General features: G+C 40.3%; 1 protein-coding gene across 11 annotated transcripts in view; it reads left to right on the forward strand.

The window, feature by feature from the left end:
* The window catches only part of sorcs3a (sortilin related VPS10 domain containing receptor 3a), a 248,206-nt gene that overhangs the window by 205,425 nt on the left and 17,750 nt on the right, over positions 1–25,031 (forward strand). For all 11 annotated transcript variants that reach the window (XM_082537937.1, XM_082537940.1, XM_082537942.1 and 8 more), the window contains 4 exons: positions 11,033–11,219; positions 17,519–17,652; positions 21,151–21,274; positions 21,760–21,872. In XM_082537937.1, coding sequence (XP_082394063.1) covers positions 11,033–11,219; positions 17,519–17,652; positions 21,151–21,274; positions 21,760–21,872 — 558 coding nt within the window. The remainder of the gene's footprint in view (positions 1–11,032; positions 11,220–17,518; positions 17,653–21,150; positions 21,275–21,759; positions 21,873–25,031) is intronic.

The following is a 25,031-nucleotide window of genomic DNA, read 5'->3' on the forward strand; positions in this document are numbered from 1 at the left end:
GATTTGGGCTTGTTTTGTAACCACAGGACCCGGGTACCTTTCAGTCACTGAGTTGAGCCCATGAACTATGCAGTATTCACGAGTTAAATGGGAGGCAATCTGCTGTGGCAGGACCTTAAGAGAGCTGCACATAAATGAGTGCCTGCAAATCTCAATGAACTGAAGTAATGTTTTAAAGTGTTCAGAATTTACTGCACAAAGGAGTAGAATAAAGATTATTTCAAGTTATTGCTACTAAATGTGGAATTATTGGGTATACTTCAACCATGACTGTGTATTTTTATAGAGTAACTTTATCATATGACTTGGTGACAATGCTAACACTCTTAAACTCACACACTGAGCCTTCAGTTGTGCTTTTAACTTCAGCTGCAGTGGTGTAGACCAGCGGCCCCCGACCTTTTTTGCACCACTGGTCGCTATGGTAACGTGCAAACATTTCTTTCAAGATAAGACACGACTACAACACGAGAAAAGACCCGGGGGAAACAGAGTTAACGATAACCAGTCCGTGGCCCGGGGGTTGGGGGCCGCTGGTATACAACACAACAATGTCAGTTTTCTTTTTAGCCTAAATGTGCTTACAATGCCTGGATTTACAAATAGTGGCACTAGACACCCGGTGAATTGTGAATCATATGGAATTCCATATTGTGGGATCATTTGGTACATGTGACTTGGGAAACCCAGCATCATAATCGCACTGACGACACAGTTCCTCGTCCACTGGTGAACTAAACTATGTTGAATGGTTGTGCTGAACAGCTGGATGCATCAGTGATTTCTTGTGTTGCTATTTAAAACTCGTGTCCAAATAATATTTTATGATGTCAGGACACATAAAGTAAACTGGTGTTTTTATTACTTCCTAGCAAGCAGTAGGACCAGCTGCACTGTAGGCGGGTTTGTTCACTTACTATCGTGCTTCCCTGAAACCCGAAGCACAAATCCTGAAGTACTTTCTAGGAATGTAACTGAATTCTAAACACTCTGAGGTTTAATAGAGTCAAATCCCTCCAAACCTCCCGCGCAGCGTAAGACTTCTGAGTCAGAGGCAGACACAAAGGACCTCACCGGAGACCCTGTTAGTGAGCGAGAGCTGTTGTGTTCAGAGCCAGGTCTGCCACACTGGCTGGTCACGAGGAAACTGCCTCACATGTGTCTCAGGCAGTATATGGTCTGTGGATAATAACTGCAGGCTTTACGGCGTTAGCAACTGGAGTGTTTTCCTGCCACAGCGGGAACAGCTCAAGGTAAGTGCGCGTCCCCCGGGGTCCGGCCCCAGTTGTCATATTACTGCGTGATAAGTTGAGGAATGGACGCCTGTTTTCTTTCATAAAGAGTGGATTTCTGTGATGGAAAGAGGAGGGGGACAGGAAGGGACGTGGGTGGCAGAACGATGCGATAAAAGAGAAGAAGAGAAGCGCGGGGGTAAAGAATCCTTGTGGCATCAGCCCTATTTGAGAAAATTCTCAAGATGAATTCAAAGTTTAATTTATATTCATGAAGCTTGCGATGGCTGTATTTCTTGGGAAGAGCAAATGGCATACAATTTTAAATGGGAGAAGACCCTGTGGCTCATATCCATATTTAAAAAGACGGTTAGAAAGAACTAAATAATCAACATGTTTGGGTGGATGATCAGATCCGCATCGCTTCTGATTTTGCATTGTTTAGGCAGCCGTCTACACGTCGCAGTAACTATGTTGAGTTGTCAGCTGTTAGCAGAGTGATTTTTTTGTTCTTAAACTGTTCATGAAGGATTGTTTAAGATTTAAGCTAGCTCAAGAGTGGGGAGTTCGCCTTGTAATCGGAAGGTTGCCGGTTCGAGCCCCGGCTCGGACAGTCTCGGTCGTTGTGTCCTTGGGCAAGACACTTCACCCGTTGCCTACTGGTGGTGGTCAGAGGGCCAGGTGGCGCTAGTGTCCGGCAGCCTCGCCTCTGTCAGTGCGCCCCAGGGTGGCTGTGGCTACAATGTAGCTGCCATCACCAGTGTGTGAATGTGTGTGTGAATGGGTGGATGACTGGATATGTAAAGCGCTTTGGGGTCCTTAGGGACTAGAAAAGCGCTATATAAATACAGGCCATTTACCATTTACAGGCCATTTGTTAAAAAACAAAAAACAGCTCACATTGTCCTGACTTTGAGATAAGTGGGTACTGTGTGCATTCTAATTATTATTACGGAGGACGATTCTTAGAGAACTGCAGGAGTTTGACACAAGTTGCACTTGGCAGCAGCAACGTCATGCTAAATGCAGCAGGTACAAAGCTCATTTTAACTGGGATATGAAGATTAACATTAAACAGGCCACTTAAGAGCTATTTTTACTTTTTGACACATTTCAGGTCAGCCTGATCTAAAAATATCTTTAATTAATTAATTATTAGTCAGTTATTTATTAAAAATCCCCACGTGAATACTTTAAACCCACAAACTAGGGCTGCCCTAAAGGATACACTATTTCATCCTCCTGTTTGACTCTAATTAGGATCATTGCAGATAATCATTATGTTGCATTCAGTGAGGACTAGAACAAGTGACAGTCTTCTTGCAACCAGGGAAGTCTCCCTCTGTTGGCCATTAGGAAGAATGCAGGTTTAAGGTTGTATTGAATTGGCTTCCCTTGTCAGACGTGGAAGCTATGTCTAATTTTTTGTCCACTGTGTTGTTCGAAAATAAACAATTTCTATCTGCAGCGATCTCATTGATTACCATCTTCTGAAAAGGCTGGACATTTATGGGCCTTCACCCACACAATCACAAACAACAGTCTACATACCTTCACTCAAACCTTCAAAAACTCAGCACTTTTTTTAGTCCGATGATTCCAGCTGCTGCTTTTGGTTTCATGGTGCTCCAGATGTTTTCAGCTGGTTAGGGGTCTGGACTCCACAGCATGTCTTTATCCCGTCTTCCTTCTCTCACCCCAAACGGTCACAGCAGATGGCCCCGCCCCTCCCTGAGCCTGGTTCTGCTGCAGGTTTCTTCCGGTTAAAAGGGAGTTTTTCCTTCCCACTGTCGCCAAAGTGCTTGCTCATAGGGGATCATATGATTGTTGGGTTCTTCTCTGTATGTGTTATTGTAGGGGCTACCTTACAATATAAAGCGCCTTGAGACAACTGTTGTTGTGATTTGGCGCTGGATAAATAAAATTGAATTGAATTGAACTGAAATGACTGCAGGCTGGCCAGTTCAGCACCCAGATGCTTACACAGCTACAAAGCCATGCTGCTGGAATAGACGCAGTATGAGGTATAATACTTCCCAAAAAAGAGGTTTCACAGACAGGATCACATGTTGCTCTAAAACCTTTTAGCATTGATGATACCTTTCCAGATGTGCAAGATGTCCGTTCCATAGGCAGTGATGCACTCATACCATCAGAGATGCAGCCTTATGAACTACCACTCTTAGCAAGCCAGATGGCCCCTCTCTACTCGAGTCTGGAGCCTGTGGCTTCCATGTTTTCCAAAAGGAATCATACATTTCAATTTGTCTGACCACAGAGCAGTTTTCCACTTTTCCTCAGTTCGTTTTAAATGAGCTTTGGCCCAGAGAAGTTGGCAGTATTTCTGGCTCATGTTCACATAGGGCTTCTTCATTGCATGATGGACCTTTAACCTGCATTTGTGGATGGCACAGTGAATTTGTTCACAGGAAAGGATTTGTGGAAGTGCTCCCGAGCCCATGCAGTGATTTCCATGGCACGCTGTACCCCCCCCCCAAGGGCATCAAGATCACAGGCATCCAATATTGATTTTCAACCTTGTCCCTTACAGACAGATTTCCAGAGATTCTCTGAAAACGATGAGATATCCAAATAGTTTTATACTAAGGAACACTGGTCTGAAATTGTTCCATCATTTTTAGATGCAGTTTGTTGCTTCCTTCCATCTTTGCTTCTGAGAAACAGTCTAATGTGTTCTCTTCATACCCAGTCTAGTTACTAAGCTGTTGCCAGCTAATCTAATTAGTTGTGAAACGTTCATCCAGCAAAGTACCACTTACTTTCCGAGCCTTTTGTTGACCCTTTCCCAACGTTTTTGAGACGTGTTGCTGCCATCAAATTCAGAACGAGCTAATATTTTTCATGAAATAGTAAAATGTCTCACTTTAATCATTTGATATATTTTCTGTTCTATTGGCAATAAAATGTGGATTTATGAGTTTTACAAATCAGTGCATTTTACACGATATTTTTGGAACTGGGTTCTTTTTGACTGATTAGATTTATAAAACATAGTGTGGCAGATTATATCAGATGGCGGCACAAAGTGAGGACTGACTGGATAAACTGCCATCCCTCTTGGTTGCTGTCATGAATCAGATTTGGCTTCAGTTTTCCGACCCAGGCTTTGCCAGCTCTGTGCTTAAGTTGGAGAGGACAGATTGGTGACAGCATGCGTTAGAGAGCCACTGTTTTCAGTTTCATTGTTTCCTTTAACTGCTTAGGTTGTGTTGCAGCTTTCTAATTGCCCCCATAAGATATAAAAACTTGAAACTCTGTGTCAGCTTGATATAAAGTTTTAGTTTCGTCCTTGGTTACTGTATTGATGTATCCATCACTACATTACAAAAAGTTCAATTCTCACCAAAAGTGGCTTTCAGTGATCACACTGTGTTTCCTTCTGGGTTAATATAATCTCCTTGTGATCTGCCTAACACTTGTTTTGTCAGTCTGAATTTTTATCAGCCACTTCTCTGTTTCACAATCGTGTCACATTTGGGAGAAAATGTTCTACGGTTGTTCTCGCTCATGTTATCTTTTTGCAAAATCCATTTCTGCCCCAGTGGAAAAGCCAGATGAATCTCCTACCAACAAACATTGTGAATATCGAACATGACAGCCACGACTACTGAGGATTTCCAGCTAAAATATTAACTGCAGTGCTCATTCTGAAGCTCTGTGTAGTCACAACAATTGGAGTACTTGCCCTGACTTGTTTAGCTAGTATCAAAAAATACACATTCAACAACAATCTGTGTAATGATCTCCATACGTATAAATATGTAAAATATTAATATGGTAAATAAACCTGCATTCACTGTTTTTGTTTTATTTTTTATTTTTTCTAACCACTTGGGGGCAGCAGCAGAAGTTGCTGTTGTTATAGTAAATAAATTATTCATTTCAGTTGCTCTAATAGTGTTTTACACAAAAACAACATGGACACATTGTCTTCCTGTGTAGAGTTAATTTAATTCAGACTAAGAGAAGATCATGATGACTTGTTCTTGCTCGTATTCGGACCTCTCACAAGCAGACACAATATGCATGACATCCATCACTGGGCATCAGTGATTGGACTGATTGTTGTGCACTTTAATGCTTTTAGTTATCGTTACTGTGAAACAAAGAGCACATGAAGAAATAACCGATCGCTCGCATTATTAGTAGTTTCTGCAACCCCCACGCTAAGAGCATGTTATGCATTACCGTCATTACCAAATGATTTCCATTAACATCGTCTATACAGATTGATTTTAAGGTTGCTTACACAAATAGCAGCTGGATTTATTAGTAGCATCACTTTCAGATTGTATTTCAGGACTAAAATGAATGAATCATTTTTTCTGGAATGATGCTATGATGCTACTGTTCCTTTGTTTAGTCTTTACCAGTTTTATTTATTTAAATAACATTTTATACATTTGGTGCTTTGTGAAACCAAAACAAACCTGAAAGGATTCTTGGAGCTTTGGAGTGACACCTGTCACCTCACAGCTCTGTTTGTAATGTAAAACTCCATCGCTCCTCGCAGTCGTCCCTGCTGTAATCAGTTTAGCAATATTTTCTATTTAACTGGCATTTTTAGAATTTGTCCAGTCTTATTATTACAGTGCAAACATGAATCCACTGTAGGAGGAACATGACGTGCACTCTGCTGTCAGAAATAGCCTGGGCGATGTTCCAAAACGCTTCACAGCTTTTATTGTCACACAGCACGCTGATACTGTAGATTCAGGTCTGACACACACCTGAACAAATGCCGGTCTCATGTATCCAAACCCCTGTCCACATACAGCAGCTGTTTCAGTGCAAACCCAGTCTCAGGGTTCCAGCCATGATGTGTTTGGATTTGCTCAACCCTGAGAGATACACGAACACAAAGAGTGACATTTAGAGAGACGGGTCAGCATCGCTCTCATGCAGATTAGTGAATCCCGCTGTGGCTGATACAGCGAGGAGCGTGAACAGAATGGCCAGCAGACGCCGAGAAGAGCTGAGTGACATCAGCACCACCGAGCTCGAGTCTTGTTTGCATGCCAGCTCATTACACTTGGAAACAATACCCGTGCTGTCAAACCCTGTTCTTAGCTTTTCTCTATTCTCTCCAGCCACTTATCACAGATTTCATTTTCCAGACAGAGTGACATGAAAAATGCCCCAAAGCCCACCAAACCTCCTGTGTTTGAACACACGCAAGCACACAAAGGAGTGACTGGTAGAGAGGGATGGAAAGAGCAAAGGAGCAGGAAAGAGAACAATGAATTTATTTGGTTCTAATGTGAGTTTTGGCAGAGCTGGCATGCTAATGCAGTGTTACAAATTAAGATCCCAGTTGTATTGTGCTACAGTGTGCCAAGGGGAGGCTGGGAGTTTGACTTCACAGGCCTGAGAGGATGAGTTCAGGTTTGGTCGCTGTGGCAGCTGGAGCCACCAACACTTGCGCTGTGTGTTTATCCACCGACGGTGCCAGATGTGATTCTCAGAGGAAACCGTGCAGGCAGCGGAAGGATCGCACATCCTGCAAAGGCAAACACGGCGGGATCACAACACAAACTCACATGTGCATACAAAATTTATTTTTCTCCTCTTCTGCTGCACGTGCCACAAAGCAATGAAAACAATTTATATACAGCACTTTTATACAATTCAATATGATTAATATATTAATAAATAAAACTTTGAAGTCATTTCATTCTTGAGTTAACTTGCAACAAATCATCCGCCTGCAAAGATGCTTCGAAGAGCTTTTTTCAACCTTTAATAGCAGAATGTTTATGTGTTTGCTCTGCAAATGAATTCTTTATTTGCTAAATTTGAGCAAATTAAAGAGCATCAATTATTGTTTGGTAAAACTAGTCTTTCTGCTTAACTGGTCAGACAAAGCTTTAGGAAGCAGTGACATGAAGAGAGTAAACACTAGTGCTTAATCTGAGAGAAATGATTCAAAGAACATTTGTGAAACTGTGTCATTAGAAGTAATACTTGGAAGTAAACAGACACAATATAGTGACTGTCCTGTCCTTTTTATGTACTATAAAGCTGTTTTGTGCCAACAATGCAAAGATGAGCAACCTTGTAATCTTGCTGTTGACTTAAGTTATATAAAGTATATCTGTATAAAAAGGCATAGTTAGTGTTTAAGTTAAGAACACGTAAACTAGTTGAAAATTATCTTCCATCTCTTGTGAACTAAGATCACAAATCACACTGGATTTCCTGACTGAACTTGTTTTGTTTGAATGCTCATGAATCCGTTTCAGGTTTGGAAATAGAAGGTGGTGTTTAAACATCGGGCAGGTGTTGCAGAAGAAGCTAAAGAAAGGCTGACAGCTCTCAAACATACCTGAAACAGTGTTTTGTTGAGGTCAACCTCTGCCTAACTGAGACGTGGATAACTGCTGGTGATTCCAGAACTTTTGCCTTCAGACTGCTGCTCTTTTAATGTCCAACACACATCTGATCGAGGTGGAGGAGTTGCGACCATCTTCAGAAATCGCTACAGGTGTAAACAGGTTTCATTCAAATTTTATTTTTCCAGTTTTGAGCTGTTGCTATTTGAAATAGCCTGTTCTCCCCCTGTACTGTGCAAAATAATATACAGGGCCCCAAAATACAGTAAGGACTTTATAATGGAATTTGCTGCATTTCTGACTGAAGTCACGATAAAATATGACTCCTTTCTTATTGTCAGGGATTTTAATATTCACGTGTGCTGTCTAGAAAAGCGCATGGTTAAAGACTTTTTGAATCTTACTGATTCTTTTAATTTAGTTCGATGTCTGTTCTGCACCCACACAACAGTGTGGCCACACTCTCGATCTAGTTTTAGTGCACGCATTGCCTGCTTTTAATCTGAAAGTCTCTGACCCTGTTTTCTCTGATGCCGGTTCTGTTTGACATCTCTTTGTCTAGAAATGGATTCAGGGGGCATGTCCCTGTTCAGCCATCTCGTTTGTTAAATTCTTTCACTGCAGCACAGTTCTCCACCTACTACACTCAGTTCTCTATTCCTGACGCACTCCAAAACGTAGAGGAACTCAGTTCTTGGTTTCATTCCTTGGCTATTGTTGCCTCTCTAAAAATCAGGCATCCTAAGACTAAGTTTGAACCCTGGTTGAACGATGAAGCCCGTGCTGTGAGGCCTGAAACCTGGCCTAGATACAAACACTGTTGAAAACTTTAGACCAATATCTAAGCTGCCCTTTTTATCTAAAGTCTTGGAAAAAGTAGCAAGTAACCAATTGATCCCGTACTTGAATGCGCAAAATATTCAGGAGATTTTCCAATCTGGTTTTAAAGCAATGCATAGCACTGAATCAGCACTTTTAAGAATTTTTAATGATATATTTTTATCAGGTGATTCTGGTGAAAGGCTCATCTTACTCGATTTAACTGCTGCATTTGACACTGAAGACGATGAAATTTTAATCTCGCATTTGGAGCAGTGTGTCGGTGTAACAGGTGTGGCTCTGAAATGGTTCAGGTCTTACTTAACAAATCAAACCTTTTCAGTTCACTTAGGAAACTGTGAGTCCTCCCGTGCTCCGCTGTCTCATGGAGTAGCGCATGGTTCCATTCTGGGTCCCATCCTGTTTTCACTGTATTTACCTCCCTTGGGCTCAATTTTTAGGAGACACAGACTCTCTTTTCACTGTTATGCAGATGACTGCCAGATTTATGTTCCTCTTAAAAAGAAAGATGTGTCGTCTGTAAATCTTTACAAACGTGTCTGGAGGACGTCAAGTCCTGGTTGGCGCTAAACTTTCTTTGTTTTAATGATTCTAAGACTGAAGTAATGGTGTTCAGACCTGCCTCCACTGCTGTTCCGTGTGTTGATTTGCAAACCCTGAAATCATTCTGTAAACCAGAGATTGTTAATCTGGGTTTTAAAATGGATCCTGAACTTAAGCTTGAAAGCCAGATCGGGTCGGTTGTACAGTCTAGTTTCTTTCATCTGAGGCAGCTGGCCAAGATTAAGCACTTTCTGGATTACGGCTGGATTATTATTATTATGGGGTGAGTCGACCTTCTGCTTTTCGACTGCAGCTAGTTCAGAATGCCGCTGCACGTCTTTTAACTGGCACTCGTAGATGCGAGCATATCACCCAGTTTTATATTCACTTCACTGGCTGCCCGTGCAATTTAGGATCCTTTTTAAGCTGCTTTTATTTGTTTTTAAATGTTTGTCCAATGCTGCCCCTCTGTACCTCTCTGAGCTTCTTCATCCATACATACCTTCGCGGTCCCTCAGGTGGGCAGACCAGCTCCTCCTGAGCGTGCCCAGGACTAATCGTAAGCTCAGAGGGGATCGGGCGTTTGCTGTGGCAGCACCAAAACTGTTGATTGACATGTTAGTAGATATCGAGGTCTACAGATTAGTGGATATTGGATCAGTTCTCTTAGTCATCATGTTTGGGTGAAAAGATGTGAAGCAACTTTTCAAACAGCCAGATCATCAGTGCCAGACAGCCTGGTGGGAGCATCGCTGAGGTGGCTTGAGGAGTGCAGCTGGTCAGCTTGATCTGTGGGATTTTACAGGATCTGCTGCTGACATCTTGCTGCCAGAAATGCTGGGCACTTCCATTCATTCAGCCACTGGGTGTGTCGTATGGCAGCACACAGCAACAAGCATTTCTCTCCTCATTTATGCAAATAGTGAAATTCAATCATGTGACTATTGTCCACGGTCAATCATAATCACCGTTTTTTATTTGGATTATTAGTAGGTTGTTAAAACTTTTATTTCATGTATAATTATTATTGAAGCTCATCTCCTTTTCTTCATCCTAATGGCATCATGGTCATTGTGTACTTCACCAGAAAGGCTCCTGGTCCCCTGGGTGGGGCCTTTCTGCATGAAGTTTGTGTGTGTTCCTTTTGTTTGCATGACTTTCCTCCATGAACTTCAAAGACTTGCATTGTAGGTTAATTATCATCTACTTCACATCGATGGCTATGTGTATGAGCTAAAGCACTTAATGTGTACAGAGACGGACTGTCTTTAAATGAAAATTTAAAGAACTTTGAGGGGTCATTAAATCAGCACAATATAAAAATGTCAGTTGTTCCATTTCATCTTTTATACCTAGGACTTCACCAAAAAACAAGTTCTTTACAAGTGCTTTCAGAACAGACTGAAACGTAAGCCCCTAGAACTTTGAATTTGCCCTCACAAGCATACTTGAAGTGCTTTAGATTAATGAGCTATATTTGGCTTTCGTTGAATCCGCCCCATGCCAGCCTTCTCTCCTCAGGGAAGCAGACTCTCCTGACTCACTCACAGCCTGCTTCCCGGCCATGAATTGGATGTGATTGGTCAGTGTTAAAGCGCAAATAACCTCACCTGCTGATACTTTGTTACCATTCTGTGCTATTAGTCTCACAATCTCTTTTAGCACTTTGCACCATGCTGCTGCATAATTGCGTTCTTGCGTCTGGTCAACAAAATGCTGCTTCTCTCAGTGTGCTCATGCACCTTAAGTTTGAGGTATGGTTTAAGATGCCTTTGTTTTGATAAAATCAGATTAAAGCCACACTGTTGTATCTAACTTGTAGTGGCTCCACAGTGTTGCAGTTTATGTGTTTGCCTAGGAAGGGAAATATCCCCTGGTTTGGTCCTGACAGGAGGCACGTGTGTTAGAAATGTTACCTCTGCCTGCATCACTCACATTGTCGTGGCTTCTGTTTTTCCATCTCTTCAGTGCAGCTCTTCCCTGTAAAGCAGCCACATTGCAAAACTCATTTCAGTAAAAGTGTTTGTCTATAGCTTGAAGAAACGCTGGTGTGCTGTGTTTCAGGGGGACTCGCTGCGGACCAACATCCAGCTGGATTTTGGTGACGGCACAGCAGTTTCATACTCCAATCTGAGCTGGACCGAGGAAGGGATCAAGCACGTCTACAAGTCTGCCGGAATATTCCGTGTCACGGCGTTTGCAGAGAACACGCTCGGTTACGACACCACGACACTCTACCTGCACGTCACATGTAAGTGTCCACACTGTCACAAACACAACGCGTGCTGTTGCTTTCAACTGAAATCCTCTCTGAGAAGATGACTGCTGCTGTTCACTCTCTGTTTCATCGACATAAGAGACAAAACTGTCGATGCCGTCATCTGAGTCAACTTTTAGTTTGCACTCAAAGCAGTTAACTTAGTGCCCAGAAGCAGAGTGTTAGTAGACTTTTAATACTTTGTTTGCTTTTCAGGCCACAAAGCATTACTGATAAACACAGATGTGTATGACTACGTCCATGAACATCAGTTAATGATGCGTTTCCTGTCTGTATACAGTGTGTTAAGATAGGAGAATGTTTATAATGTAGGAACAGAATGAGACTTTACAAACTGAACGGTCTGTAAAATCTCATTTTAAAAGCTCTGTTTTATTCTGACCCAGACGTGCTCATATTCTGTTATTGATTTGGTACAATGCACACACATACCCACTAAAGTTGTGTTAGGTAAGATGATAAAATGTTCAGATTTCACCCTCCAGCATGAACAGTAAGGTTGAAAGAAGGTTACACCAGGATGTAGCAAAGAGTTGTTAAAGATGGGTCAGTTTATTGGCACTGGTAAAGGGGTTAAAAAGAGAAATGTACATTTTTGTTGTTAAGAATATAATTTTATGTAAATTCACAAATACTGTTATGTTAAAAGAATATAGAAATTCTAATGTGCTTTTTGGTATTTTGGGCTTCCGGCACACTGTAAATATGTGGTTATGTAGTTAAGGAGTCAGAAGCAACACAGGTTTCTGACCGAGTCCCGCCATGTTAATTTAAACCTTCATTAAACATCTCTTTTGAAAGAAAAGTACCCGGTCTTGCTCGTGTTTCAAATGCCTGTTGCTGGACTGACTTCTAAAGGTGGTACAGAAGAGTGAAACAGAGCCCGACGGGCCCGTCATACTAGCTCAACCCTGTAGATCCAAACCATCAAATAATAGCCAGAAAATTTAGATTTTTTGGAACTGAGATGTTTTCTGAGATGTATTTTCATTATGTATTTATTATATCTTTGTTGTATCACATTTGATACATTGGGCATTTTTGGCAACTTTTTTGTTAACAACAATGTTAGTTTTAGACCAAACAAAGAGTTTTGTCAATAACATTTTGAAATTATGGAAGGTATTGATCAGAGAGACAGATCTCAGAAACTCGTATCAAATATGATACAAAGGACATTAAAGGGTTAAGAAGAGAGGTGATGATTAGTGAGCAGCAATCCAACTTCCTGCTGAGAAACAGCACTGCAGATGCAATGTTTGTTTCGAGAGTGTTGATGAACAAATGTAGATGACGTCAGAAGAGCCTCACTGTGTATTTGGAGATCAAGAGAAAGCGTATGACAGGGTGCCAAGAGAGAAACTGTGGTACTGCATGAATACGTCAGGAGCAAAGCGCAGAGTATGTGAAGGGCTGCAGGACATGTATGAGAACAGAGGGATGGTGGTGAGGTGTGCAGTGAGTGACAGATGGGTTCAAAGTAGGGGTGGGATTACATCAGGGATGCTCTGAGCCCTGCTTGTTTGCAGTGGGGATGGACAGGCTGACAGATGAGGTCAGGCAGGAGTCTCTGTGGACTCTGATGTTTGCCAAAGACATTGTGGTCTGTAGTGAGAGTAGGGAGCCTGGAGAGGTTGAGGTATGCTCTGGAGTAAAGAGGAATTAAAGGCTGTAGATGCAAGACAGAATAATTCAATTTGATTTGCAAGTCCAAAGACATGCAGCTTGTGGGGATAGGTTAATTGGATAATCCAAATTGCCACTAGGTGTGAATGTGAGTGCGAATGGTTGTCTGTCCCTGTGTGTTGGCCCTGCAACAGACTGGCGACCTGTCCAGGGTTCAGTTTTATTTATATAACGCCAAATAAGGACAACAGTCACCTCAATGTGATATGTGAGAATGTACATGTGTGAGAATGATGGGGAGACAACTGCAACAGTGGAGATGGATGACCGTCGAAAGCAACGTACAGGAGAGAGGTGAAGAAGAGAGTGCAGACAGGGTGGAGTGGGTGGAGACGAGTGAGAGGAAGGATATCAGAAAAGAATGAAAGGGAAGGTTTAGGTTTAGGATGATAGTATGACCTGCCATCAGTCAGTATGGTTTAGAGATGGTAGCACTGGGAAAAACATGGGAGGCTGAGCTGGAGGTACTGAGATGGAGAGATGAGATGGTTTGGACATGTGCAGAGCTGGGATTGTGAATATGATTGACAAAAATGTTGAATTTGGGCAGGAGAAATAGAGGGAAACCACAGAGAAGATTCAGGGATGTAGCGAAGGAGGCTTTAGAGGGTTGGCGTGACAGAGGAGGATGCTGGGACAGGGTGTGATGGAGGAAGAGGATCTGCTGTGATTTGTTTGTTTTTCCTTTTTTTAATTATTTAGACAAAAGAGTTGATCGCCTGGATATCACCCACCCAGCCAACATTAGCTTTGCTACTTAAGACCAGAATACTTTCTGAAGACATGAAGACGTTTGTGTCAGAGTCAGTAATGTTGGGACATGACTGTTGGTTCATATAAATGATGTAGTGTTGCTCACTATTTATACTGGAGATGGAAGAGAGACCTTCAGGCAATAGCAGGGATTTTTGTAGAAAGTCGCTGCTTCCTGTCTTCAAATAAATGAGAGAAAGCCTTTAGATGGATGGTCAGATGCAGTCCTTTTGGACATCAGCAATAAAAAAAACATCAAATGAAATTAAGTCACTTAATGCATTTTTTTGATCAGCAGTAAAATGTTTTTTCAGATGTGGATTTCACGGTACTTAGCTCCAGGTGGTATATTCGTTCACCTGAACGGCAACCACACTGTTGATCCACGCTAAACTCATTTCAAGTGAACTGTGCTCACCTATACAGGGTTTGTAATACAGCAGCTGTGATAAACAAGTTTTGGGAAAAAGGTCATAATAAACTTGCTTATGCAAGGTTTTACTGTGAGGAACAAACAGAGAAGTGAGCCTTTAAGGCCACTGCAGCTAATAGGCAGTTATCTGAGGATACGGCATCACAACAATGGATTACTTTTAAAGTGGAGCAGGTTTTACGCAGCAGCACAAATAACAAATTACTGGATCGTCATGCCTTCTAGCTTCTGTTCAGACAGCAACAAAACAGTGTATCACTTTAACTTTCCATGGAAATTATTCAAGCTGCTTTCTGTAAGTGTTGAATTGTCTCTGTTATTTTTGCTGATTTTTTTCAGTCAATTTTTTTTTCCAACAATATCTTTATTATTTTTTTTTACATTTTAATGACTTACAAACAGTCCAACATTCTAAATACTACATGTTTTCAGTCAATTTTAATTTAACCTCCTAAATTAAAAGTCAGCCAGCCTGCGCTGTATGTATATATTTCTGACAGGAACAATTTCAGCTGGATTTATTTCACAGTGTAGGTGATGCTTTCAGGGAGAAACGCCAAAAAGATTTCTCAGCTGAGCATATTTAATACCAAACGATTCTCTCACCTTCTCCCATTCATACAAAGATACAGTACACACACACACACACACACACACACACACACACACACACACACACACACACGCAGCATCTGAAGTTGGGGATAAAGATTAGTTCTGCTTAAACAGGATGAGCGCTAATAGAAGCCTCGGAGAAATGAGCACTACACAAACCTTTCGTTGGAGTTTTTCCATAAAAACAGTGTATTACATTTGTCCATGGCAGCAAACTTCATCTCTACGATTAGTGTAAACCATCCCAGACCCCTGTCAGGTCCCATTAGGTTCTTAGTGGGGAGGTTTGCAGTATTACCCAGAAGGTATTATGTCAAAAAATTCATGATGGTGTCAACATTTTTGGGAGTTTTTTGCTCGTCAGCACTAGTATCAGAGTGAAATGGTTCTTTTTTCTGTCAAACAATAATGTTACATATGTGCAAAAAATAGCTAAACTATCTGTTTGCCTGCTATATGTTTCAGCTACATTTTCACAGACAGTAGCTGTCACCTGAAGTTTGCTCCTGTCACGTTACACCAGAATAAATATCTCAGAGTTGATGACATGAGACATTGGGAGTAGAGCTTATTCCTTCATGGAAAATTCAGGTCAGATGAATGAGTACTAGCACTGAAAATATATAAATAGTGTTAACTTATTAAAAGAAACCAGCAAACGTCCACTCCTGTTTCTTAAAGAATAAAAGGCGGGGTTTGTATTTAAAGACATTCACTTTTCTGGCTCAGCTGCAGTTTTGTTGAACTCTGACTGCTTCACACTGTGACAATTGGTCAGAAATGTAAAATGCAGTAAGAAAAGTCCAAACTATCCAAGTAAACATGTCAGTTGCGTCTCTTAATAGTCACGCAGCTTGATGGAAGCAGGCAGTGTGTGCAGCTACAGGTTAAATTTGGTATATCCTCCTCCAAATCACTCCACAGATCTTTTTAAGATTTAAGCTAATTAAGAAAAGTCACAAAGTGTGGTTTTGACGTTTTCAAAAGTTTGCCTTTATGCTTTGTAGATTAGAGATTAGATAAAACTTTATTAATCTCTCAGGTGGATTCCTCTGGGAAATTCGTTACGGGCAATTGCAAAGAGCAAAACTTACATTACAAGTGCTAGCACATGGTCCACTTTGGTGGGGTTCCAGTTTGTCACGTACCTCCCAGTCTTGGTAATTTGGCACGCTCAGCCGGGTTCAAATGCTCAGGCAGCCTTTCCAGTGCAGGAGGACGGACATTACACAGGAGAAGATGAATGGAACAGCTGGAAAAGATGAGGCATTTTGCAGAGAAACCTCAGCAATCATTTTGTCACCGGGGCGCTTCTTCCTATCGCAGCGCTAAGACGGTGATCTTTACTGAGTCGCTCTCATTGAGAGGACGACTGCGGCGAGTCAAGCCTTCGTTAAATCGTTAGTATAAATGTTTACTGTGTTGATGTCATAGTTCACATGAATATCAGTCTCAAAGTTAGTTTAACCTGCTTTCTGGAATAGACCCAGGTGGACCTTCACTATAATAATTTATAGTGTACATAAATATAAATGAGTGTTATCCAACTGGGCATCTTTGGATCATTAGAGTTCTGTCTGTGATGCTCCTTAGCTTATAATATAAAGTGCCTCGAGATGTCTGTTGTTGTTCCATATAAATAAAACTGAATTTTCTGTTAGATGATTATAAAGAAGTGCATAAAGTGGATTTTGTGGTGTGGAGATAATAAAGAACAAAAAAAATAGAACTGTTTAATTCAACTTATCAGTTTATCAAACCATAATGTGCAGAAATGCAAACTCTATTTAAAACCCTTGTTTTGCCACAGAGAAAGCAATTACTTCTGTCAACTGTTTAAAAACACAGCACAGCAGGCAGAAAGAAAACTCTTCCATTTGCTGATTATTTTCTCTCCAAAATACAAGGCTGGAATAATTTAAAACAAACATGCGCCCAACTTAGAATAGTCATTATTAAGAAATGTACCGTCACAACTCGGATGAAGAAATAAATATGAATATGAATGAGAACAAGATCACACGAACATACAGTGTTTCATCTTCTGCCATCGCAGTGTGTGCATGGTTATAACAGGCCGCCATATATGTCTCACCTATTAGGCAGTCTCATTACACCTGCCAGCAGACTCGCACAGCCTAATTGGGAAGGTCTGTCTGACATGCATCGCAGTGATTGCAGTATAGAATTAGGCAATAAACTGCAGGGGGGGCTTCTATTACTTAGAAGCTGTTACATCATTTGATTGTCACACTGATAGATGTGACAATTATCTTCTTTCGAGTGACATAAAAAGTCCCCGACTGTTTAACTGTCCTCATAAAGATAAACTTTCTCAGTAATGTTGGATTGAGTTGCATCAACATGGTTACAGAAGTAAAGGTGTTACATTTTAGAGGATTTTCATCCATCACGTCGTAGTAACGGACACTCGGCTGCACCTTGAGAGTTCCTCACTATGAGTTTATATGATATTTCTTTTCACAGTGTTTGCATTTATCCATTTTTCTTAACCCACTTATTCTGTCCAGAGTTTGGGGGGCTGGGATGGGAGTGTGTCTTTACCCAAACTGCACCAGACATGTAGAGAAACAGAGACAGATGTATTCACCTCAGGTGCAGATCTTTGAACTGTGGGAGGAAACCCGAGTGCACTGAACAAGCTTCGCACCCCATGTACCGCCAACTGCCTTTTTTGTATTTGAGTGAGAAGCACGATCTGAAGTCTGCCTCATTAACTGAATCCGTGTACGATATCAACCCGTCTGTCCTGTTTCTTTCTTAGGTCCAGTGGAGCATGTCCAGCTTCTTGCTCCCTTTGTGGTCATAAGAAACAAGGAAGTGAACATCACAGCGGTGGTCTTACCCAGCCACTCACGCACAGTCACTTACTTCTGGTGGTTAGGAAACAATACTGAGGTAACGTCTGCAAAGAAAGACTCATTAAAGACATTTTCATTGAAATTTCTGTGGCTTGCGATTTAGATTTTAGTTGTTATTTTTTTAAGCTGTATAGTAAGTGCTGCTGTTAGTAGACTGCTTAATATAAATGCTCTTATCTGTGCTTGAGAAGTGTTTTTAATGTTTAAGAAGAACAAAGCAACAAAAGAGAGATCCAGAGCCAAGTCCTCAAAAGTGATAGAACATGTCTCGTGTGCTTAGAGCTCGCTCAGGTTAACATTAGCTGAAAGGTCGTCTCGTGTCTTAATCACATAGTGATGCTTGGTCAGGATCTCTCGGCATCACATTTTTACACTCATTATGTATTAAAAAGCCAATTAGTGTCATTTTTGATTGGACAGGGCAGATTGACAGGCTTAATACAGAGCTAATAAACTTGTGTAGGACCTCAGGTTTGATGCTTGTATTATAGAAATTACTATGATAATGAATCAGAACCAAGACTCACACGTTTGTCCGGTTGTTAGGTGATGATGATGAACCCTGCTTCCGGGTCCAAACTACTCTGTGTTTATTGAGGCTGTTGTGTTTCTAACAGGTTTTAATGTTTTGTATCTTGTTCTATTTAATCTGAACAAGAACCTAAAAACAGTCAGTGATCACTGTCGGCCTCTCTGAGTTTGGTTGATTGAATCTTTATTTTGAACATGTTGAAAAAGTACAACAACATAGAATTAAAACCAGACAAACAAACAAAGCAAAACAAAAGGAAAATGAGCAACCACAAATAACTTTCATGTTCAAAAAGGAGCAGGAAGAAGCATAAGCTTATTTAATCCCACCCCCTTTTCCACTATCTAGTAATCAACAGAATACAGAAATCCTCCTTACAATTACATTATATGTTACATGTATTTAAAATAAATAAATAATTATATGTATATCTATCTTTCTATCTATCCATATATACATGTATACACATACACACATATACTCATTTTCAAAAACCCCAGTTACACCTCAAAGGATACACAACCTACAGATATATACACCCAAAATACACGTGCACCCACACACACATGAAAATATTGGACAAGAACAGCCTATCAAATTTCTACCTCGTCCTTGTACCCTGCAAAAACCATATCCTTAGACTGCTGTTTAAACTGCGCCATGCTTGGACTTTGCTTCATATCTTTACTTAGTCTGTTCCACAGCTTCACTCCACACACAGAGATGCAAAAACCTTTTAATGTTGTACGGATACGAGGATGTTTTAAATTTAATTCCCCCCTCAAATTGTATCCCCGTTCTCTTTTAGAAAACAGTTTTAGAATATTGTCAGGAAGCAGGTTATTTATTGCTTTATACATAATTTATGCAGTGAGAAAATGAACCAGATCTGTGAATTTTAGAATTTTTGATTTTAAGAGTAGTGGATTTGTATGATCTCTGTAACCAGTTTCATGGATTATCCTTATGGCCCTTTTTTGTAATATAAAGATTGATGATAGCAGACGTTTGTAAGTATTGCCCCAAACCTCTGCACAGTAATTCAAATACGGTGCAATCAGGGAACAATAGAGAATGTGTTTGACTTTACTCAAGATTGAAACACTTCTTCCAATTTTGTTATCTATATGATTTATATGTGACTTCCAGTAATATTTTTTTCCTATAATCAGACCAAGAAACTTATATTCAAGTACTCTTTCAATTTCCACACCATCTATATGAATTCGCACTTGCATTTCTAAGGGAATTCCTAAATAAGACTATTTTAGTTTTACTTAGATTTAGCGATAGTTTGTTCCTGTTAAACTATTTTTCAATTTTGCACATTTCTGAAGTAATTGTATCCAGCAGCTCCTTTAGATTCCCACTAGAACAAAAAATATTTGTGTTGTCTGCAAATAATACTAATTTTTAATACATCAGATGCCTTGTAAACATCATTTATATAAATAATACATTTTGGACCCAGTACAGAGCCCTGTGGAACACCACAAGTAATGTCCAAGCATGATGAGGAATGGACACTCAGCTTCACAAATTGTTTCCTGTCACTTAAATAGTTTTTCACCCAGTGCAGTACAACCCCCCTGATCCCATATCGTTCCAGTTTATTAATTAATATGTCATGATTGATTGTGTCGAATGCTTTTTTAAGATCCAAAAATAGTCCAGCTGCATATTGTTTCTGATCTATAGCATTTATAATATCTTCAATTGATTCGATTAATGCCAGTGATGTTGATCTTTTTGATCGGAATCCATATTGACTGTCAGAGAGTAATTTATGTTTATCTAAGAATTTGTCTAATCGTTTATTAAACAGGTTTTCTAGGATTTTGGAGAATTGTGGAAGTAAAGAAACAGGCCTGTAATTTGTGAAGTGGTGTCTATCCCCAGTTTTATACCACGACACAACTTTAGGTATTTCTGTTTATTATTAGTTTTACTACCACTCTTCATTGTAAAGCTCAGTTTTTAAAACCTTACGATGTAACAGCCCAGCACTTGCAGCAGTATATTAATGACTAACCTCGTATTGTGGATGGGTTATCTCAGTTGTTCTCCTGACTGAAGTTTGGTTCGTTTACAGCATCCTGCAATTGCATTTGTCTCTAACCATCAGGAACCCTCACGTTAACTTTTATCGAGTGGAAAAAAGTTAGCGTTCATCCTTCAGCTTCACTGTGTTTATGTTATGCTAACATAGCTGTATAGCTAGCAATCACGTAGCACATCATTATATACCAGCTAGCCCAACTTCAGTAACCCTACAAACACCACTGCTGTTTAGTTGTCGGTCTCCTTTTATGTTGGAAGTGCTAGCAGAGCTGTACGTTTTCATTGTTCAAGAATCCATCAGTCAGGACATGGTATATCATGTTTAGGTGGAAACTAGCGAGCTAACTCCCTGCTAACTTCAAACTCCATTAAACTTAATAAATCCTGTTTTCATTGATGCCTGCATGTTAAACTTTATAGTTACACCTGGTAAAGCAGCCACACTGATCATTTTATTAAAGAATTTAGACAGTTTTTAACTCTCAGTGATGCTGCAGTGTTCATTTGACTTTGGGACCTGAAGCGGAGTTTGGACCCGGAAGCGGCTGATGACGTTAGACTTAAAGACCAGATTCCTCTTCCACATCTGTTGTGATGTGGCCATGGTAACAATTGCTGGAATTGTTAGAGTATATGTATTTCACTGATTCTGTTTGGATCTGCTTTTTTGTTTTGTTTTTTAAAGCAGAAACAACACTTTTAAGCTACTACCGAAACTATCACTATAATTTCAGTCATCTTTTGTTTGGTAGGGCCTAAACTCTCACTGTGTATACTTATAAATGAGTACCTGTTACAGTTTTTATAACATACTACTTCATGTTCCTCCTCATGAGGGATTTTGGTGCCAAGGTGTGCAGTTTCACCAATGTTACACGTTGAACTTGGAAAGAAATTGGGACATTATTATGTTTACCTGTAACTTAAAAACTGTGCTTGCAGCCGGTGATAACTTTGGATGGAAGCATCTCGCACACCTTTCAGAGTGAGGGAATGCACACCATAACTGTTCAGGTGGCTGCCAGCAACACCATCTTGCAGGACACTAAGACTATAGCAGTCAAAGGTCAGTATTTGTTAACTGTGTTCCCGGAGCTGGTAACAACACATAACTGCAGTTTAATGGGAGGCAGTTAAATACTTTTTATTTAAGTCCTCCAATTTTACTGTTTTCTTTTATTTTTACCCTGTATAAGATGTAAAACAGCTCCTACTTGACTAAAATATATCACATTACTGCTGGAACCTCTAAAGAATATGTCTTCATTTAAAATGAAGTGATCCAGCAGCAAGTATCTGTAAAATGCAATGATTTATTACCAGAGAATGGGTTGGCGTAAAGCTGTGACATTTTCTAATTATCTAGAAGTGCATCTGGTACATTTAGCCAAAGGGAAGTGCGGGGGATATGAGAAAGCCTCTTCTTTTCATCAAGTGTTAACTACCTGAAACTCGACTTGAGCAAAATGACAGTTGGCACAGCTCACTGAGAATAATGCCTTCAGATGGGAGTGAATTAATGGCTGATTCTCCCCTGACTCTCCTCGACAGAATTCTTCAAATCTCTACTTTTATCTTTCTCCCCTAATCTGGACGAGTTCAACCCTGACATACCCGAGTGGAGACAGGATGTGGGGAGAGTAATTAAGAAGGCTCTGCTCCAAGTGAGTGATTTTCATTTTCTCTCTGCTTCCTTCTCTCTTCCTTCCCTTCCATCCTTCCATTTCTCCATCTTGAGATTCTTTCCATTCCATCGTTTTTTCTTTACTCCTACTTTCCGTCTCATCCTGCTATTTCTCAATTATTTCATATACCCCTTTGCGGTCCAATACTCTGGGCTCACTGGTGCAGCGAGAGAACGCCCTCGGCCACCCCGTGATTCATCATCAGACAGGTGTGAAGACGACTCTGCTTTCCTTCTCTCCCGAGACGCCTTCACGAGCGCCGATTTCTTAATTTTAAAGTCAGAAAATGAACTTCAAGCCTAGGAGACCAAGGAGTGACGATACCTGTCACTGTGGCTAATGTGTGTTTGTGTGTGCGCACTTGATCGTAGGAGGTGTGCGAGTGTGTGTGGGAAGCTCACCCATCACTGCTAAGTGCTACTCATCTCCCCATCCACAGCTTATGAATAGAGTGCTGCATTTTTTTGCTGTGCTCTTAGCCATCTTAACAGCGTATCGAGCATTTGGAGCTGCAGGTGGGAGCCTTTGGAGGAACGTTTAAAGTGGTTCAAGGGGAGCTCGTGTGTAACCCGGATAACCCCAGAGTCAGACCTGTGTTTGCGAGCTGATTGTTTTAGCGTTCGCTGTGAATTTCGTGCCGCTTCGCTTCAAGTAATTTGCCTTAAAAGTGATTTTAGCTTTTCTTCATCATGTTGTTTATTAGCAATAACAAGACTCCACTAAAGCAGTTAAGGCTGAACTGATATTAACGATCCTGCGGACAGACTTGTGTTATTTATTCCAACTTGACTCCCTCTTAAATAAATCACTGAAGTTATTGATGTCTTCTCAAGCTATTGAAAGCTTGTGCACTTCACTAATTACCAAAGTTAAATAGAGCTCTGTTGATGCTGGTGTTAATTCACTCATGATTAAACCATTTCAGCATGTGAGAAACGGTGTGGATGTCTCAAGTTTAGGCTCTCAGCTTTTTAGAATCTTTGAAAAGTTCATATTTCAATTTTACCTTTTTCTTGCTACTCAGTTGGATTAATTGTTCCTCCCTTTTTTCTCAGCAATCTAAAACAGTCGAATAAAGTGACCCTGTGAGCCTAAACTTCAACCTTGTTTTTATTTTTATGTATTACTATGATGTCTGTCCCTGAGATGCAATGTCAAATAGTCACCAGTTAAAACTACAAACCCGAGGCTACAGTCCCACACACAGATACACATTCCTGTCTTAATGAGGACACACACAAGTTTTTGTTATGCTGTTTCAGTTTCAATACAAAGCAAACTGCAAAGTTAGAAATAAGAACATTTAACATCTCCACAGTGATTCTGTGGTAGAAACAGGGCTGTGTTACCTGTTAGTCGCAGGTCAACAGACATCAGTGTGGCTACTGCGCGATTAGCTTCATGTTAGCATGCTGTCAAACAGCTAATACTGTGTTAGCAGCAGTGGTTGCTTTTTTGGGAGAACAGTTTGTACGCGGTCTTCTTTTTCCTCCATGCAAAAACAGTAAAAGTTATGTTCATATCTTCCTTCCTCAGAAGCTGTTGATGTTTTTAATCTGGTCATGTCTGAGGCCTGCATTGAAATTGCAGCTGCAACTACAAGTGATCAGGAAGGGGCTTCCAGTAAGGAAGTTGTCCAATACTGGGAGATAAATTGTCATAAATTGCAGGGACTGACTTTTTGCACATCTATGTTCCTTCCCGTGCTCTTCGGTCTCAGGATTCTGGATTTCTAAAAGTTCCTAAGGCCAGAAAAAAAGACTATTGGGGAACGTGCTTTTTCTTTTTGTGCCACTTTTTTGTGGAACAACCTCCCTCAACATATTAGGCAGGCATGCTCTGTGGAGGTTTTTAAAGCTAAGCTTAAGACCCACTTGTTCACCCTATCCTATGTCCGTTAGTTTTTAAATTACTATCAGTTTTAACTTATACTGTTTTTTCTGTACTGGATGTATTTATTTTTTAATCTTTTATCTTCGAATAACTTTTCAGCACTTTGTTTGAAAGCACTTTATAAATAAAGTTATTATTATTATTATTATTATTATTATTATTATTATTATTATTATTATTAAGGAACTATTAATAAGCAGTAATAATGAATATTAATAGTTAGCAAAATTAATAACTAAATACAAAAATAATGTTGTTGTGGTGGTGTTTTAAACACAGAATGACAGGTATGTTGGTGAAAGATGTTGGCAATACAATTTTTTAAGTTGTCTTAAATCAAATCGTCTGCTCACGGACGGCTGCCCCGACCTGAGTCTGGCTCTGGTGGAGGTCACTTCCTGTTAAAGGGAGGTTCTTCCTTTTCATTGTTGCCAAGTTCTGCCTCAGACATTGTTTAGCTTGCAGTATAAAAGCAAGTGTTGTTGTGAAGTAAAAGTACTCTGAACAGGATTTTAAACAAATTTGTGGTTTGAAAACAAATTTCTTAATTAACTAATTTTAATGTTCTGTTAAGCAGCAGTAAAGAGATGCATTGCCTCAGATTACCTTTACCTTTGAATATTATTTGTGGTTTTAACTACATGTCTTGAGAAGGTCACCTTTAAGCCACTGTTGAAGAAAAACAATCAGTCCTAAGGCATGCTGATACTGTGTGATTTAGACCTGTGCAAACAGTGGAAGAAATGTGGGAGCACAAGTGGCCCGCAGGTGATTTTTTTCTCCGTTACTTCTCCCTCATTGTGAGTCATTTCAAGTGTCTGCTTCAAATGCTTTTGTCCTCCTTTACATCACAGTTACCACCTACACTTGACTGCACTGTGTTCACAGCTCAACCGCCTGTCTTTCCTGTAGTCTGGGCCTACGGGTAGCTTTTATTGAGGCATGACATGCAGAATCAAAAGTCTGGATTCATAATAATAAATTGATTCAGTTTTTTTTTTCTCAGTGAAATGGGCCATTTGTGTTGTGGAGAAGGATAATTACTCTACTTTCACACCAAGAACTCTGGTGCACTCGGTTTATCACATGCTGAGTTTCAGTGCCATAGTACACATTAGAGGGCTGTGTCATCAATCATAGAACTAAGATTACAATACATAACCATGCAGTTCTTCTTGAAGTGAAATCCATATGAAAAAGTAGAGCGACAGTTGCTATATGTGTTTTTCTTTTTTCCGTTATATT

The sequence above is a fragment of the Aulonocara stuartgranti genome, assembly GCF_965226115.1.
Source record: "Aulonocara stuartgranti genome assembly, chromosome: 6".
Lineage (NCBI taxonomy): Eukaryota > Metazoa > Chordata > Actinopteri > Cichliformes > Cichlidae > Aulonocara > Aulonocara stuartgranti.